The sequence below is a fragment of the Carex rostrata genome, chromosome 8 (assembly GCF_964058835.1).
Source record: "Carex rostrata chromosome 8, lpCarRost1.2, whole genome shotgun sequence".
NCBI lineage: Eukaryota > Viridiplantae > Streptophyta > Magnoliopsida > Poales > Cyperaceae > Carex > Carex rostrata.
Genome location: NC_135925.1, coordinates 12247575 through 12264169, shown reverse-complemented (window position 1 = coordinate 12264169; position 16595 = coordinate 12247575). Strand labels below are relative to the sequence as shown.

General features: G+C 35.4%; 2 protein-coding genes across 2 annotated transcripts; one reads left to right on the top strand and one right to left on the bottom strand.

Moving 5' to 3' along the window:
* Nucleotides 1-984: 984 nt before the first annotated feature.
* On the top strand, nucleotides 985-8074 carry AAE17 (acyl-activating enzyme 17). The gene is made up of 14 exons (XM_078307571.1): nucleotides 985-1371; nucleotides 1472-1601; nucleotides 2692-2942; nucleotides 3445-3649; nucleotides 4181-4221; nucleotides 4389-4514; nucleotides 4627-4700; nucleotides 5708-5928; nucleotides 6046-6140; nucleotides 6436-6652; nucleotides 6783-6908; nucleotides 6991-7089; nucleotides 7171-7383; nucleotides 7660-8074. The coding sequence occupies exons 1-14, from the start codon at nucleotides 1103-1105 to the stop codon at nucleotides 7768-7770; spliced, it is 2178 nt and encodes a 725-aa protein (XP_078163697.1). The 5' UTR covers nucleotides 985-1102; the 3' UTR covers nucleotides 7771-8074.
* A 1591-nt stretch (nucleotides 8075-9665) lies between these two features.
* Nucleotides 9666-13181, bottom strand: LOC144558096 (Aldolase-type TIM barrel family protein). The gene is made up of 10 exons (XM_078306810.1): nucleotides 13045-13181; nucleotides 12180-12291; nucleotides 11816-11921; nucleotides 11363-11501; nucleotides 11157-11265; nucleotides 10934-11070; nucleotides 10355-10491; nucleotides 10159-10265; nucleotides 9931-10058; nucleotides 9666-9827 (listed from the first exon to the last, which is right to left on the bottom strand). The coding sequence occupies exons 2-10, from the start codon at nucleotides 12222-12224 to the stop codon at nucleotides 9773-9775; spliced, it is 963 nt and encodes a 320-aa protein (XP_078162936.1). The 5' UTR covers nucleotides 12225-12291; nucleotides 13045-13181; the 3' UTR covers nucleotides 9666-9772.
* Between the last annotated feature and the right edge of the window lie 3414 nt (nucleotides 13182-16595).

Below are 16595 nucleotides of genomic sequence, written 5' to 3'. Positions count from 1 at the left end.
TACTTCACCCTCTAAATTTTAAAATTACATATTTTCCCCTATAAACTTTAAAAACTCACATATTTACCCATTTTATTATCTTTTATATTAAAAGTCATTAAATTTATAAAATACCTATTTTACCCTTCATTAAAAGTATAAAACACCCCACTGAACTCAAATTTGAATCTAAAGTGCTCCTCTATCGTCTAATAAGATTATTGCGTGTTCGCTTCAATATTCGTGCTGATTTAGCACGCACAAATCTTAAAGCAATTCGGATGGTAGAGGAACCTTTGGATTCAAATTAGAGTCAGATAGGTGTTTTTTGCTTTTTTAATAAAAGGGTAAAATAAGTATTTTATAAATTTAGAATGTGTTTTAATATAAGAGACAATAAAATGGGTTAATATGTGAGTTTCTGAAGTTTAGAGGGAAAAATATGTAATTTTAAAATTTAGGAGGGTAATACGTAATTTTGAAGTTTTTGAGGGTATACGTGAAATTCCCCGTAAAAAAAAACCGCACCGTTATCAAAAGTCAAAACCACGGAATGCGTCCTAAATCCTAATTGCTAGAATTTGGAGGAGGAAAGAAGAATAAGTTTAGACTTTAGAATGATGATGTGAGGTCAATCAGGGAGTGCTTCGTACAATCGGATCGGGACATATTGACCAACTCGTCTCGAGCATATCCCATCCCATGGCAACATGGCTTCTCACCTACCCAATCAGCGCCAACGACCCATTCTATGGAATTCGTATCCTCTGCATTAACTCAAAAAGGAATCTTTTGAGTTAATATATATGGGCCATCAGATTAGCTTCAAGATTCCTGTGGTTTAAATCCGCACTAATATTAAAGACCTCCTACATTATAGGCGGAGGTCAGATGGACTCCGTTTACAATCAGACGGCTCAGATACATTAACTCAGCAGATGCTCTTTTGAGTTAATGCAGACGATGCGGACTCCATTCTATGCTGCCTAAATGCATACACCTGGAGCACTAACACATAAATTAAAGGTAAGCAAAAATCCGAAAACATTGAAGCATAAATCAGACTAAAAGATACACCAGTGACCAGTCACCAGGAAAGCGGGGGCGTAACAACCGAACTGATATGGCACGAAGTATGGCGTACCAGGCGCTGGATAAGATCTCGGCGGAGGAGATCTCGGCCGTCGGCGTGCCAGCTGATGAGGCAGAACAGCTCCACGTGGCGCTCGGCGATATAATCCAGAAGCACGGAACCTCTGGTCCAGCCACGTGGCGGGAGATCTCCAGCAGAATGCTGACGCCAGAACTCCCCTTCACGCTTCACCAGATGATGTATTATGGATGCTATAGAGCTTATGCTTCGTCTACTCCTCCTGCTTGGACCCCAAGCTTGTAATTTCGCTCTTTCACTATGCTTATTGTTTCTAGAAGCTAATTGGAGCTTAATTGGGTTTCAAACCGACAATTAGATTCTAAATAATTGTAATAACAGAGATGACGCAGTTTCAACAAACATTGGTCGATTGCTTGAGAAGCGTGGGAAGGAAATTCTTGGGTCAGGATACAAGGATCCGATTTCCAGCTTTTCAGAGTTCCACAAATTCTCAATATCAGACCCTGAGGTATATGTCAGTTAACCCTTGCATTTTGGTATGTTTGTATCTATCATATACTTATTTTAGCCGGAAGGAGGGTTCTTATGCCTCCAACTTGTTGTGTCATGTCACCATCATGCCTCTAAATATAGGCTGGAATATTAACAGATTTAAGTGGTATATAGAAGTAAATGACTTGGATAATTTTTCGGCATTGTTTCAATCTATATTGATTCTTATAGTTGAAATCTAATTTTATTAATGAGTGTCGATACAGTGATGTAGATCACATGTACACGCTTATGTTACAATTTTGACTTTAGATTTTTAGTCAACTTATTATTATTATTTTTTTTAAATTGAGATATGATGGAGGGACAAACTTGGAAATACTTGATCCCTCCACAACTTAAGTGACATATTCATGTGGCGGTGCAACCAGAAAATTGAGATAGGAGGGCTAGATGAATAGTTGTCATGTAATTTTTATTTTATGAGGGGGGCTAATAATAATATTTTTTGTAAAAATTTAAAATTTGAAGGGTAAAATAAAAAAAATCCAGTTCACATGGGGGGCTTAGCTCCTTTTCCTTGTACATAGTTCCGCCACTATATTCATGGATCTTTTGAAGTCATAACTTTATGATGCCCTTACAAAGCTACAAAATATCATTTTATGATCCACCTACAAAGCACCGGACAGTTATTCCCAGCAAAAGGAGAAGTATCTCTTTCCCAGATGTCCTCCTCTGAAATATGCAGAAGGTTACATTTGTCCCTCCTTGCCTTGCATTTTATAAAATACCCAAATCGACCTCTTTGAACAACTATGGAGGGGCTCAGTGGCCATCTTGGAACTACATAATTTGGGATTTGGGAGGTTGCAAGAATATATTTCCTGTTTTGTAGTGGTGAGTTGAAGAACCAAACTAGTAGCTTAAGAGGTGAGGTACTAGGATGATGTCTAAGAGGTCATTGGTTTAGAGCCCTAGTGGGTACTTGTGAGCCTTTTCCGTCACTCATTAACTGGGAGAGTGGAGTTGAATACTGCCTGCCTATGGGGATTTGATTAATTTATGTTTTTTTTTGTCTATGTTTTCTTTTGCTTTTTGCATAGGCTTACTGGAGTATGATTTTTGAGGAGATGGAAATAAAATTTAGTGCAAAGGCATCTTGTATTTTGTGTGAAAATGCTACTTATCCCGGCGGCCAGTGGTTATGCGGGGCAGTTCTCAATTCAGCTTCCAATTGCTTGAATGTGAAAAATGGTGGATCCCTTGATGATGTGGCAATCGTGTGGAGAGACGAAGGCTGTGATGACATGCCTCTCAATATTATGACCCTGAAGGAACTGAAAGCGCAAGTCTGGTACCTTTGTTTCTCTCCGTGTATATTATATGCCAAATGACTTCTCTAATTTGTAGTTTCAAAATTATTGTAAGAATGTTAGCTTGCACAACATCTACAAAAAAAAAAATGAAAGAAAAAGGCAAAACATATTATTCTAAGATTATCGTACTAGTCTTTCGGGACCATATTGGCAATTCTATGAGTATTACTTTTTCTTGGGATTTTGTAGGATATCAGCCTTAATACAAGGAGGAATAGTCACAGAAATATGGGAACAACAATAAATAAAATTTAAGTCCACAGTATGAGTTAAAGCATATAGGAACAAAAGTAAATAGATAGATAAAAACAACCTTCCTTGGGACATCATTCCCATATGCATCCACAACCTACTTAAAAATATCCAAGGGAGAGCTACATAAACATTGCAATGAGTTTCTAGTTCATTTTTCTCTCTTTTGCTAACTATACCTTTAATAATGGAGTCAATTCATAGGCTTGCTTGTTCTTTATTTTGTAGTCATGTTGCAAATGCTATTGACACCCTGGGTTTGGAAAAGGGATCAGCTATAGCAATTGACATGCCGATGAATCCAATAGCTGTTATAATATACCTTGCTATTGTGTTGGCCGGATATGTGGTTGTCTCCATTGCAGATAGTTTTGCCCCAGCTGAGATATCTACAAGACTTACCATTTCAAAAACAAAAGCAATTTTTACTCAGGTAAAATTTTTGCCATTTGATTCTATATGGATATCTAGGCTGTAGTAAGGAACCAGGTACAGTTCTGCTTTGTACTTGCTGCTGAATTAGCCATACTGTTTGATGCCATCGTCTCTCAACTTATTTTCATTTTTTTTTTGTGGGTGTTGCTGAATTCAGCATAAAGTGATATATTAAAAGTTTGAATATTTAAAATATTGCTTTTAATGATGCAACTGACCAACGTTGCCAAATGGCTTAGCAGCTCAAATAGTGAGGCCCCAGGATGGCAGGATGAATTCCGAGGGCCAAGAGTTCATGGGTTTGAGCTGGCTGTTGGACTTGAAAGCCTAGCATTTATTAAAAAAAAGGGCAAAAAATTAAATTAATTGCCATCCCGGTTCCAGAATGTACCCGCAGAAAGAATGGCCTTGGTACTTTTATGCGGTTTTCAATATATTTGTCAGAGACTCCATTCACTATAACTTGTCTTACCGCTACAGACCTACATATTGTCTGCCACAACCTGAATGAATCTTTTGTTTTATACAGGATTACATCCTCCGTGGAGAAAAGGAACTGCCCCTTTATAGGTGATGCTGGATTATTTCCTTTTATGTATAATTCCTACAAAACATATAATGTATCTCGTAAACAAACTGAGAAAACACTGGATGTAGATTGCTATTTTTTTTATAAGTTGTTGTGTTATAATGCCAGTATTGGGAGAAATTCTCGTGCTTACATTATAATTTTACAGTCGAGTTGTTGATGCCAAGTCTCCATTAGCAATCGTGGTCCCTGCCATAGCCACCAAGCCATTCAAAGGACTACGTGATGGTGACTTGTTGTGGGATGACTTTCTTGGCCAAGTCAATGTCACCGAGTAAGAATCTAAACATAATCTAAGTGTTTTGTTTTGATTACTACTTTCTTGCTGTTAGAATTGCAAATTGCAGGTGAGATTTCTATAAATGATTCCATGTAATGATATTCAGGAAGGATGTGTACACAGCAGTAGAGCAGCCAGCAGAAACCTTCACAAACATTCTGTTCTCATCTGGGACCACTGGTAAGATACCCCCACCCAGAAGAAAATAAAAGAACATAAAACCAAACACTAAAACAAAAATAAAGATAGAAGGTTGTGCAGATGACTCAAACTTTTATGAGTTTGGGTCTATTTTGGCTGATTGATACAAATTAAAGCTTTCCCCTAGTCAAATGAAAATGATGAATCGAGGGTAACTGAAGCTCAACTACTAGTGTTATTTGAGACTAATTTTGTTTCATTTGAGACTTGAGTTCAATTAATTGATGCCTTGCTTTGGGCCTGATATTACACAATTGGCCACACTGTCACCATTCTTATATGCTCCAGTGCCAGTGAGATATATCAAGTGCTGGCAAAAAATTGACTTGGCTGAAAGACCTGACTGATAGTAAAACAAAACTAGCTCGTTCTTTTTTTCTTATTTTGTTTTTCCTTCTAAGAAGTCGATGACCCAAAGCAACCGTACCTAAATCTGACTGCACACCACAAAGCAAGGAGGCTGAACTTAGAACAACCTGCAGCTGTATACAACATGACCTGAACTTTTTTTGAGCAGTCAACAACTGAAACCCAACCAAAAATCAACACCAGCAATTTAACTGACATACAATCGATTCTGACCTGAAATCAACCAAACATAAACCCAACATGATCCTAAAATCAACTTACCACGAAACCTGTACTCACCAGTTCAACAAATAAACTCTAGCTGACCTGATAAGAAATGCGCTTGTGACTTTGAATCAGTTTTGCAGGGATCATAACCTGAAATGGCCCAAATTCTGAAGTCTGAACCCGGTCACGTTCTACCCCCCACAGACCAGAGACCTGAAAATGATCCCACATATACAGCACAAGACATGAATGATCTGAGACCCATAATTAACCCAATGCTGAAATGGCCTAGACCTTATTTGACGTGACCTAAACTCAAACCAACTTGAACTAGCCTGTGCATTTTCCTACCTTTAGTTCTGGTTGAAAATCAGCTCAAACTAAGCATTGATAAGAAGTAATTGCTTCAGGGGAACCAAAGGCGATCCCATGGACGCATTCAACTCCACTAAAGGCTGCAGCTGATGCCTGGTCCCACATGGATATCCGTAAAGGTGATGTTGTATGCTGGCCCACAAATCTTGGCTGGATGATGGGCCCATGGCTTGTCTATGCCTCTTTGTTAAATGGATCCTCCATTGCACTCTTCAATGGTTCCCCTCTTGCCCATGGCTTTGCAAAGTTCGTGCAGGTAGATACATTAATTTTAGACTTGTCCCAATGCGCATGCTCCTGTTAAATGCATGTAATTCCTTGTGAAATATGGGTTCGATCCTTAATTTGATCTCTGGATTTTTGTTTTCTTCAGGATGCAAAGGTAACAATGCTTGGTATTGTTCCAAGCATTGTTCGAGCTTGGAAAATTACAAACTGCACTGCTGGCCTTGACTGGTCAAACATTAGGCAAGTCTTTAGTCGTGTAGACATTTTTTTTGTATATTTAGCTTTCAATTCACGATGTTACCTCTACTATCAAACTTTAGTTTATTTAATAATGCAGTAACAAATTTGGTTCTTTTGCATGGAACTTTCCTCATTTTTTGTCTTCATGATTAAAGACAGAAGGGTGAATATCTGGAAAAGAAAAATAAGTGCTGTGAATATCTTTAAGATGGCTCGACTGTGATTTTCTTACTTTTAGGATTCTATTTTATTTTGATTATTATCATTAATTATTTTGTACTTTCGAAATTTATAGATGTTTTAGTTCAAGCGGGGAGGCATCAAGTGTAGATGAATACTTATGGCTAATGGGAAGAGCCAAGTACAAGCCAGTTATAGAATACTGTGGAGGTACAGAGATAGGTGGTGGCTTTGTTACAGGATCAATGTTACAGCCTCAAGCATTAGCTGCTTTCAGTACACCGGCAATGGGTTGCCATCTTTACATTCTTGGTAGTGACGGTAAACCCCTCGTAAGTATAATCATTTACTTTCTTTGGTATACCATTAAGATCGATTATTAAGCGTAATGTAACAAATTGAGAGCTGCGCTCCCTACTAGGTGAAAATGTACTTTTTTGCCCCATTTTTGTTTTGTCATAGGCGGAAGATGCAGCTGGGATTGGGGAATTGGCTCTCGATCCAACCATGTTTGGAGCTTCCACCACATTGTTAAATGCTAATCACTACGACATATATTTCAAGGATATGCCAATTTGGAATGGCAAGGTTGTTGGCAGTTTCAGTATTCTTATTGATTATTTTATGCATTATGTTAGCAAAGATATAAACCTCTTGGTTATAAATGTAGCAACTGAGAAGGCATGGAGATGAATTTGAGCGTAATAAAGAAGGATACTACAGAGCTCATGGTCGTGCTGATGACACCATGAACCTTGGAGGAATCAAGGTTAATAGTCCAAAAAGATACTTACAATGCATTAATTATTTTACTGTAAAAATCTTATTGAATTGAGTTGTCCTTTATCAGGTCAGCTCTGTGGAACTTGAGAGAATATTCAATGGAGTCAACTGTGATGTGATGGAGACAGCTGCAATTGGGGTCCCGCCCTCAGGAGGTGGACCTGAGCAGTTAGTTGTGGCTGTTGTATTGAAAGATCAAAGCTCGGAGAAGGATATCTTGGAGAAGCTAAAATTGGAGTTCAACTCAGCTTTGCAGAAAAAATTGAATCCTCTGTTTAAGGTTAATTATCTGTGTTCTACCACTACCTACTTTGCACTTATTTGACCAGATTTTCTACTTGCTGTGTGATTACAATGGAATTTAATTGGGAGCCAAAATTTTCCTAAAGAAGCAATCAGGCACTTTCCTTTAAGCCACCATATGCTGGTGCGGATTAGGTGGCATACAGTATTGCACTACCTATTCTCTCCTGATAAACAGTATTTTTGAAATATATAGTTTTTGTTCCCTTTTATGTAAGTGAGTTTCTCAAGACATTCAATTTATGTTCTCTAGGTTTCTTCTGTAATTGGAGTCCCAGCACTGCCAAGAACAGCCTCAAACAAGGTCATGAGAAGGGTTCTCAGAAGAGAGTTCTCTCAACCTAATAAACGTGCCAAGTACTAGGCGCCTCAACATTGTGACAGGAAATATATTTCAACTAGTTTGTCTGTTTTGCCATAAATTTGTAGTGTCAAGAAATGAATGTCCCCAAGACACTAGCAAGGACAGCCTCCAAAACAAGGCTGCAAAAAGGGTTTTATAAGTTGTCCCTGTCGAATAAATTAGCCATAGGCATGTGTCAGACTGTGTGCTGCATTGAAATGAAATCACCAGTTTTTTGTTTATTTTCTTTAGAATGCGTTTGTTGTGTCAATGTTATTAAACATTTGCATGTTCACAGGGTTGAAAACAAAATAAGCTTATGCAATCTCTTAATATTATGTATGATATTTTGTTATTCAAGTATGCGGAGCATCAGGGAGATTTGAAGAATAAGCAAAAGAATAAAAAAAATAGTAAATCTGTCCTTGTATTTTTACCTAAAAATTCGAAGTCTTTAATTCGCTAAAGTTGGTTTAGGTATTTATACGAGTTTACTAATAGCACGCTAGAAATTAACTCTGCAGTCATTTTATTTCTAATCAATAATCGATGAGAATTTGCATGAAAAATAAACTATGCGAACAGTATATCCGGTTCTCATAGGATGATGGGAAATTTGACTTGTCTAAATTGTGAATACTATCAAACAGAATCGGAAGTTTGCAAGCTCAAGATACTCAGCCCAGCTCGTCCGTTAATAGATCTGTACCGTCCGATTGAGATCCGCACTAATATTAAAGGGTCCCGTGTGTCATAGGCATGGATCAGATTGGCTCCGATCCTGATCAGATGGCTGAGATGCATTAAAGTTAATGCAGAAGATGCGGACTCATCTCATCTCCTAGTTTTGTGTGATTTTTGTCTGACAAACTAGGAATCAAATCCGCGCTATCCCTGTTTTTCCGAATCCAACAATTCAATTTTTTTCAGAAACAAATCTCAAAGCAATCTTTTTTCAGAACTTTTATGTACATACATCTCGAAACAATTCAATGACTGGATTTGAAAAACAGGAATAGTAGGAACACTGTTCATACACAAGAATAACAACAGATGCGTATCCGACAAACTATACCACCTTGAAACGTTGAAAACATGGGTTGGGTCCAGGTGAGATTCAATGAATTTAACTTCTGTTAGTAAAACAGAGTTTTTGTTAGGCACTAGTCCAACAAAATCTACCTTTATGGGCAGTGACTGAGTAGTGAGAATCAGTGACAAATTATTAGTACTGGGGCAAAAATTAAGATGCAACAAGTGGTAAATGGTAATGCTGCTGGGAGGGTTTTCTTTTCTTTAGCAAGCACTGTACCAGTATGGCTCTGCATTAGATCTGAAGGTTGCTCTCACCCTTCAGAATTCTTCCATGCGAGCGAAGTAGCCAAACTTTTGTTATTTTTCTTGCTTGTACTTCACATTTACCATTTGCAATAATTTAGTAAAATTGTCATCTCGTAAGACTAAGAAATAAAGCCAACATAAATTTCTTTTAAAAAAACAGATTATTTCATCCCTCCCAGCAGCAAGCACTTCTCTAAGAAAATACAGTGTTCATCACAACATCATAGGCTAGTTGTATCAAAATAATATGTAACCATAATCGCAACCAATACTAGAGGAACAAACATTTCTTTCCTTCATAAAAAGGTTAAAAACGAAAGCCAAAAAAACAAACAAACAATACAATAACAGAGACTACAAAGTACCACAAGTGTTCCTGTTGTTAATACATAATGACCTTTTCTTACACATTAAATTATAACAAGTTCCTATGTTAGTTCCACCAGTGCCATAAAAGAATAAATTTGAAGTATTCATACGTTTGGATGAAACAAAGAATAGCTTGGAATAGCTCGCTAACCCCAAATTCGGAATAGCCGCTAACCCAACATTTCATAGGAATGGCAGCTAACCCGAGCTATTCCTTGTGTTGAGAATAGCGTTTTTTTCACCCAAACATGAAATAGTGAGAATAGCTCGCTAGGAATAGCAGCTATTCCTGGATTAGCGCTATTCCTTGTTCTTAGTATCTGTTTGAAAGGACAAGATTGTAGTAATCCCCTTCCCCGTATAGCTTCCTGGAAAAGGAAAGGATAAATCTAGCAATTAATTAAAAAAAATGTTCTTACTCTCAAGCCAAATCACAAAAAAAAAATAAAGGAATAAGCTTTTGACACTCACGCTAAATCACTGAGATTCTCAGCTTTAATCACATTCTTCCCCTCTGCTAGCTCAAGGCAAGAATAGTGCATTATGATTTCCTTAAGAGTTTGCTTTGTGCTCTTAAGATCGTTATCCCACAGAATACTCTGATGAAGAAAAGTCAAAACCATCTTTAAATATGCAGAAAAATAAAAGGTAAAAAAGAAATACATTCTCCTTAAAAATATGTGGGTTCAGAAAAGATACCTTTCTAACATATGCTCTTTTCACATCTTCCCAAGGTAATTTCCCTTTTGCAGAGAAAATAGAAGCATTCCATAGAGCACCTCTAGCAACCATTGCAGATGCGGCACCTGATTTTTATGATCAATTTTAGATTGCCGAGCCACATTGCTTTTACTTTTCTCAAAATGAAAAATAAAGGAATTATTAATTAATAAACCTGTGGCATCTTGAATTCGTCTAAAATCATCATACTCAAAAATGTCTCCATTAGCTATAACAGGAATTGACAATGCCGAGACAACATCAGCAATCTCGTTCCATTTAGCAGGATCCCTCGGCCTATCTTTTATCTTCCTGCATATCATACCAATTTAATATATATATTTATTCAGAAGTACCACTAGTGTGAATTCCAATTATTTCTTTCAGGGTGGAGAGATTATCCAAATGGGAAACATGACAAATGTCGGGTGTTCAAATTATTTCTTTTTTTAACTGCTTAGGATGACTAAATATTATGAAAACTTTTTGCATATTTCTTCTACAAAACTACCATAATAGACAAACAGGTGTAGCCCTCCAACCTCCTAAATTCCCTTAAATTTGTTCTCCTACCTGATTAATATCTCAATCTACACATCCACCCGCATTTATTGTAGGAATTTGAAAAGAACATGTTCTATATAAATTTAAATTATGCAGTTCCATATGTAACAATTGTAAGGTGAACTTAAGATACCATATTATCAAAATATTTGTTAGTTGAACTATAAAATATATAAATTTTCAGAAGTACCTCCCATGAACTCCTAAAGCAGAGACACCAGTCTTTTCGATTTTCCGTGCCAATTCCACGGTATCCTTTGATGAGCCGAGGAGACGGATTTTACATGTCACTGTAGTATTCAGGTTTCTCTTTAGTGTAGTCAAAATCTACATGAAAAGATAACAAAAATTAACAAGGGAAAACAGTTTAAAAAGGGTATTAATAAGAGAAATTTTTGTAATTTCAAAAGTACATCATGAATAAGTTCTGGTTTAGAAAGTAAAGCAGCACCCATTCCTCCGCTGAGAGAAAAGGACTTGGGGCAACCCATGTTGATATCTATAGCAGCCACATCCTTGTACCTGAAAATTTTTGCAACAGCTATAATCATGCTGTTCTTATTATTATAATGATAACAAGTATACATTATTTTGATAATGAAAGAGGCTATGTACATACACCATCTCAGCAGCCTTTAGAGCTCTTACAGCATCCGATGTGCCCATCTGAAACACAACCCGATCTCTCTCGAGTGGGCAAGTTCTGAAAACAACACTGTCAGTTCCTCTCTCCACAAAATCAGTGCTCCCCAAAACCTCTAACCAATTTAAAAGGGAATGAGGTAAAATTGATTGAAGAGATAAAAAAAGAAAGATTTTTAGGTGTTAAAAGCTCAAATGCCTGAAATGTCATATCTAACAAAATAAACAGAGAATTTTGCGGAAGCAACATTCTCTTGTCAAGGGATTCCAAATTCCAATTAAAAAGTTTGTACAACAACAGGTGCAAAATACAATCTGTTTATTACCAAAGGCAATAAATAAGACATGCATGAATCATGATCTATAATTTATCAATAGAGCAAGAAAGAATTTGTTTCTTTCAATTTGACATCAAGTGAACGGGAATTACCATTTTCAACGCGTTCACACTTTACAAATTTATGATCTATTATCTCTTCTCCATAAGTTATGTCAGCACCATACTCAGCAGCAAGCAACCTAAATGGTAATGTGCCCTGCATGAGATTTTCAATAATGAATGAAATATTCACAAGAAAAAAGTCTTATGTGGATAGGAACTAGCAGCAGCCATATTATATGCATACTGTAGTTGTTCTTTAGTACATCAAGAAGGTCCTTTGATTTATCTAAAAGCAATTGCTGCTTAACAGCTAGAATTTCCAGTTGTGTTCCATTTCCAAATGAAATTGTCCATCTGTTGGGTGTGAAAAAAATTTCAACATGAACCATGAGAGAGAGAGAGAGAGACTGACCACCCGGACCATGGGAGCAAGAACAAGCTTGTTCGTGTAGTCCATGAGATTCTGTTATTGCTTCTTCCCAGTTCAGAAGGTGTATCAACTTGCTCCCAATCAAACCAGATCACTGCAATTTTGGGTAGTCACTCACAGTATCTAGTTTAGTAATGTATGATTTAAAAAGATTACAGTCACCTGTTTGGATAGAGATAATAACTTGCTTCAAAGTTATTATGGGCGGACTTATTCAGAGTATGGTCATTCGTATTTAAGGAATACCTAAAATCTAATGCATAATATCTCTTTAAGGTTGGAGCATAATGGGAGGGACAGAAGCAGGGATAAATAAAATATAGATAAACTTCTAAACTACGATGCAGTCCTATAGAAGGAGAGAATTTAAAAACATGATATCCAAACATAGTATCAGGAGGGAGGAGTGAGGGAGAGCAAAGCAAGCAGCGGTATTTATCCGATAAACATGGTTCTTATTTATTTTGTTATTTATCATTGTTTTTGGGTAAATATTTTAACAGAGTAGGTTTGGCTCCGTGCAGCGCACTGACTATAGAATCAAAACAGGGCTGCACCTGGTTTGTGCGCTGCATGAAGCCAAAACTGCTCTGTTAAAATCTTTACCCTTATTTTTTCCCTTGTTTAGGGGGTTTTCCTCTTGAGGCACTTGACTACTTGGCATCTAACGCCTAATTTGGAATGGGGAAGTTGTTCAAGAGTTCTCATGGTCATCAACGACGCTAGGTTCAGGTTGTTGTACCAGATAGGTGCGGAAGACAGCGAACCGGAGCTTATTACGACCACATTCGAAAGGAAACCAATACAAATCGAAGATATATTTGAAGATAAGGTTCAAATTACTTACCGAGAGATACGACTTTGGAATCGCCTGAAATTGGTGGTGTGAGGAAGGGTGGCTGCCGACCACCATTACTAGGGTTTTTTATTTCATCCCGTTGTAATAATGAGAGGGGACAGGCTGAAAGCAGGGGTGGAAAGATATGGGCCGGATTCTAGGCCTATTTATACAGTTTTGTCTATATCACATCTCAAATGTGTGAGCCCGTGCAAGATTTTGGGCCTTATTATTTTCATTACACGACCCAGTCTAATAGTCTATCTCCATTCCATTATTAAGCACGAGTGTCCGATCCGTCAACGGCTACAATTGAAAGATGAAATTTTAGATTTAATATCAGTCCTTCGATCACATATTGTCTTCTTTTGATTAAATGCATCTGTTTTATGTATAAAAGTCTAAATTTAGTGAAAAACATACTCGCTATACTGTCACACGATATGTTACAATTAAAATTAAGCAGACTCCAAAATTTAGCAATATATTTCTTTGTTTCCTTATTACTTTATCTTCAATTGAGCAGACTCCACTTTTTTTTTATTTCTTTCTTCTTTGTTTTTATGTGGATCACAATGGAAATTAATTTTTTGTTTATTGGCTTATTATACGTGCTAGTGATATAAATTCTCCTGTTTATAGAAATTCTCTTTATTATTTTCTATACATATTGCATACATATTGCTGTGAAAAATCTAGAATATATTTTGAATTTTGTTTCTACTGATACAACTGAGAATTTGTACTGTTGCCAGAATTATAATAATCTTAAAGAGAGGTATAAAAATTATAAAAATTAATAGAAAAATTAAATTATATTAAATTATAAAATTAAGATGGCTGATTGTTGGATCATATCATGATGATGACTTATTATGATGGCTTACCTATTACAATATATAGATGTGGGGACGAACAATGAAGAGCTGCTGAAGAATAAGTTTTATATTGGATTAAAGGGAAGAATAATAGTTAGCTAGGTTCTCTCATTCCATGTCTCTATTTGTTAATTTTCATTAACATTTAAGTCCATTTTTTTTCTTGAAATCTGTTCTTAAATTGTTTTTTATTCGTGTTGTGTATCAGGACTACAAAATATTTTCTTCATGAGTTCATGACAACTGTCAAGAAAAATTATGCAAAAAAATTCTCATTCAGGTATGAAAACAATTGCGCATCAATAATTTTGTAACTAATAAACTTTTGTATTTTATCAAACATATATAGTTTTGTTCAAATTTTTGTCCAGTTTGAATATTTTGCAAACCATAATGCGTTCGACCTTCTTCCAAGATATCGCTCAACTCACAGCACTGTCTTCAATGATGACTTACAAGTTATGAGGTAAGTATTGTGTTTACATTCAAAACCATTCAGTTATTAAAATTTCAACCCTTTTCCTTCTTTCAGTTACAAATATAATGTTCATTTTTTTGTCAAATAAAATGGAATCTCTTAATTTTTTTTGCTTGCTTATTAAGAAATTCTTACTTGCTTTTGGGAGTGTTTTTTTATATAAAAATACAATATTTTTAATATTTCAGGGTACACCCGTTGTTGTTCTTGTAGAGATTATTGCAGCTATAAAGTTTGTTGAGGAGAGCTTGTCAACTCACACTTATCTATTCCTAGATGCGGGAGAGGGTTTTCTAAATTCAATTTTACATATTTCACCTCACTATTTCATTTCATGCTATCTTGCAAAGGTACTTAATATTACTAAATTCCACATGTGACCCCTCCCCTATTTGCATGTGGAGCCATATTTTTTTTTTTCCTTTTTGTAAATAAAAGCACATCTCTTTAATGACTGTTCTTATATGGTTTAATTCTTTTGATCACCCTTTTCATGTTAACGGGACTATATCAAAATTTCAAACAGTATATTGCTTCATATATGTTAAAGAGTGGTCAAATTTCTATCTAAATCATAATTTCTTAAATAGGTGATTGTAGCTAAGTAAGTCAACTAATAAAATTGCGTTCGACTTTTGCTTAACAATTTAATCAAAATCTTCAATTGCAGTCACTCCTGTGATTGACATTAAAAAAAGATGACAACAAGTCTTTTGGTGTCAAAAGATATTAACTGAAATTGTGATGATATATTCGATATGACGTTGATATGGGCGAATTCATTGGAACAGAAAATTGCAATTTACCTGTCGCAAAATTGGTTTTTGAATACTTATACGTATTGAAGTTATTAAACTTTTGTATTTATTCTAATCATAATAATAGAAACTAATGAAGTATCAGTACCGTGTTCAAATTAGCAAAAAAATAAAACAAAAAAAGTCTACATTTACAAAAAAAAAAAAAGAGATGTTCGTACTAGTTAAACAAGTTAATGTCAACAAAAAAGTCTCTCCATATTCTATTCAATCATAATATATTTCCATTGTAACGCACGGATATGATACTAGTTAGGATACATTTATTTTTTAATTTCTTTATCGGAAGGGGGTGGAAAACATTGAGTGCGCTACTTCAGTGCTTGTTTCATTTTATATTGGATGGAACTCTTTATTTTTGAAAACCCAACGCATTAGACGCTTATTTCATTTAAATAAGTTTGTTTATTTCTATTTAAAAAAGAATTCAGTGTGCCTGCGTCAATTAAATAGAAGAGGTTTACTAATTATAACCAAGCCCAATTTTCAAATAAAGGAGTTTTTTAACTGCTTACTAATAGGGGTGTCAATGGTACCTTTTTAGTCGTTTATCTGACCCGTATCGTATTCGATAAGACGGAAATGGGTTAAATTTTTTCTTCGTTAACTTATTGGATATGGGTATGTAAAAAAAATATTATTAACCAAGTGGGTAAGGGTATGGGTAACGAATATTTTATACCCGTTACTCTAAAGGGTAATTATAAAATCTAAATATATATTCAATTTAATTTCCAACCCACCTAAATATATATTCGTGTTTTTAAATTTTCTTCCTTTATAAAAAATAATTTATTTGAAATTAATTGTACGTTTATTTTTATTTTTTATTAGAAATGCAATTATATATATGTGAATGAATGAGTTTTTGATGTTTAATTTGTAAAAAATAATAAAACTAATTATTATGTTAGTATCATCCGCTATTCACCTGCTACCATTTCGTTATCCAATAATCCACCCGACCCGTACCCATTGATATCCCTACTCACCAAAGACATTGATATATGTATGAAAATACCTCCTAAGATATGTCGTTTTAACTCGTCAAACTTGGGCTAATTAAATATTTACATAAACGGAAGTTCTACTTATAAATCACACTTAATTGGGACTGAAAATCTCATCTTGCTTCACCTCTTTTAGTTATTTTATAGGAAGTTAAAATATATTATAATTATTATAGTAAAATTACTTATTTTATAGTGTCTGTCTTTTTAAAGATTCCAAACTATCATTTCATGTTTCAAAAACAATTATAGAAACTTAAGTTGAAGATTTACATGTGAGTCCATATTTAAAAAGAAATTCCATACGACTTAATTTGCATACTACACATATTTAGAAGGCGGTTTAATCAATAACCAAAGACAAAATACATATATA

Excerpts from the sequence above, each read along its gene's own strand:
- AAE17 (XM_078307571.1), top strand. The coding sequence starts at position 1,103 with ATGGCACGAAGTATGGCGTACCAGGCGCTGGATAAGATCTCGGCGGAG. Across the intron at positions 5,929-6,045 it reads GCTTTGCAAAGTTCGTGCAG|GATGCAAAGGTAACAATGCT; the intron begins GTAGATACATTA and ends TGTTTTCTTCAG. Across the intron at positions 6,653-6,782 it reads GTAGTGACGGTAAACCCCTC|GCGGAAGATGCAGCTGGGAT; the intron begins GTAAGTATAATC and ends GTTTTGTCATAG.
- LOC144558096 (XM_078306810.1), bottom strand. The coding sequence starts at position 12,224 with ATGGACTACACGAACAAGCTTGTTCTTGCTCCCATGGTCCGGGTG. Across the intron at positions 10,266-10,354 it reads ACGAATTCAAGATGCCACAG|GTGCCGCATCTGCAATGGTT; the intron begins GTTTATTAATTA and ends CATAAAAATCAG. Across the intron at positions 10,059-10,158 it reads AAAGAGCATATGTTAGAAAG|AGTATTCTGTGGGATAACGA; the intron begins GTATCTTTTCTG and ends TTTCTTCATCAG.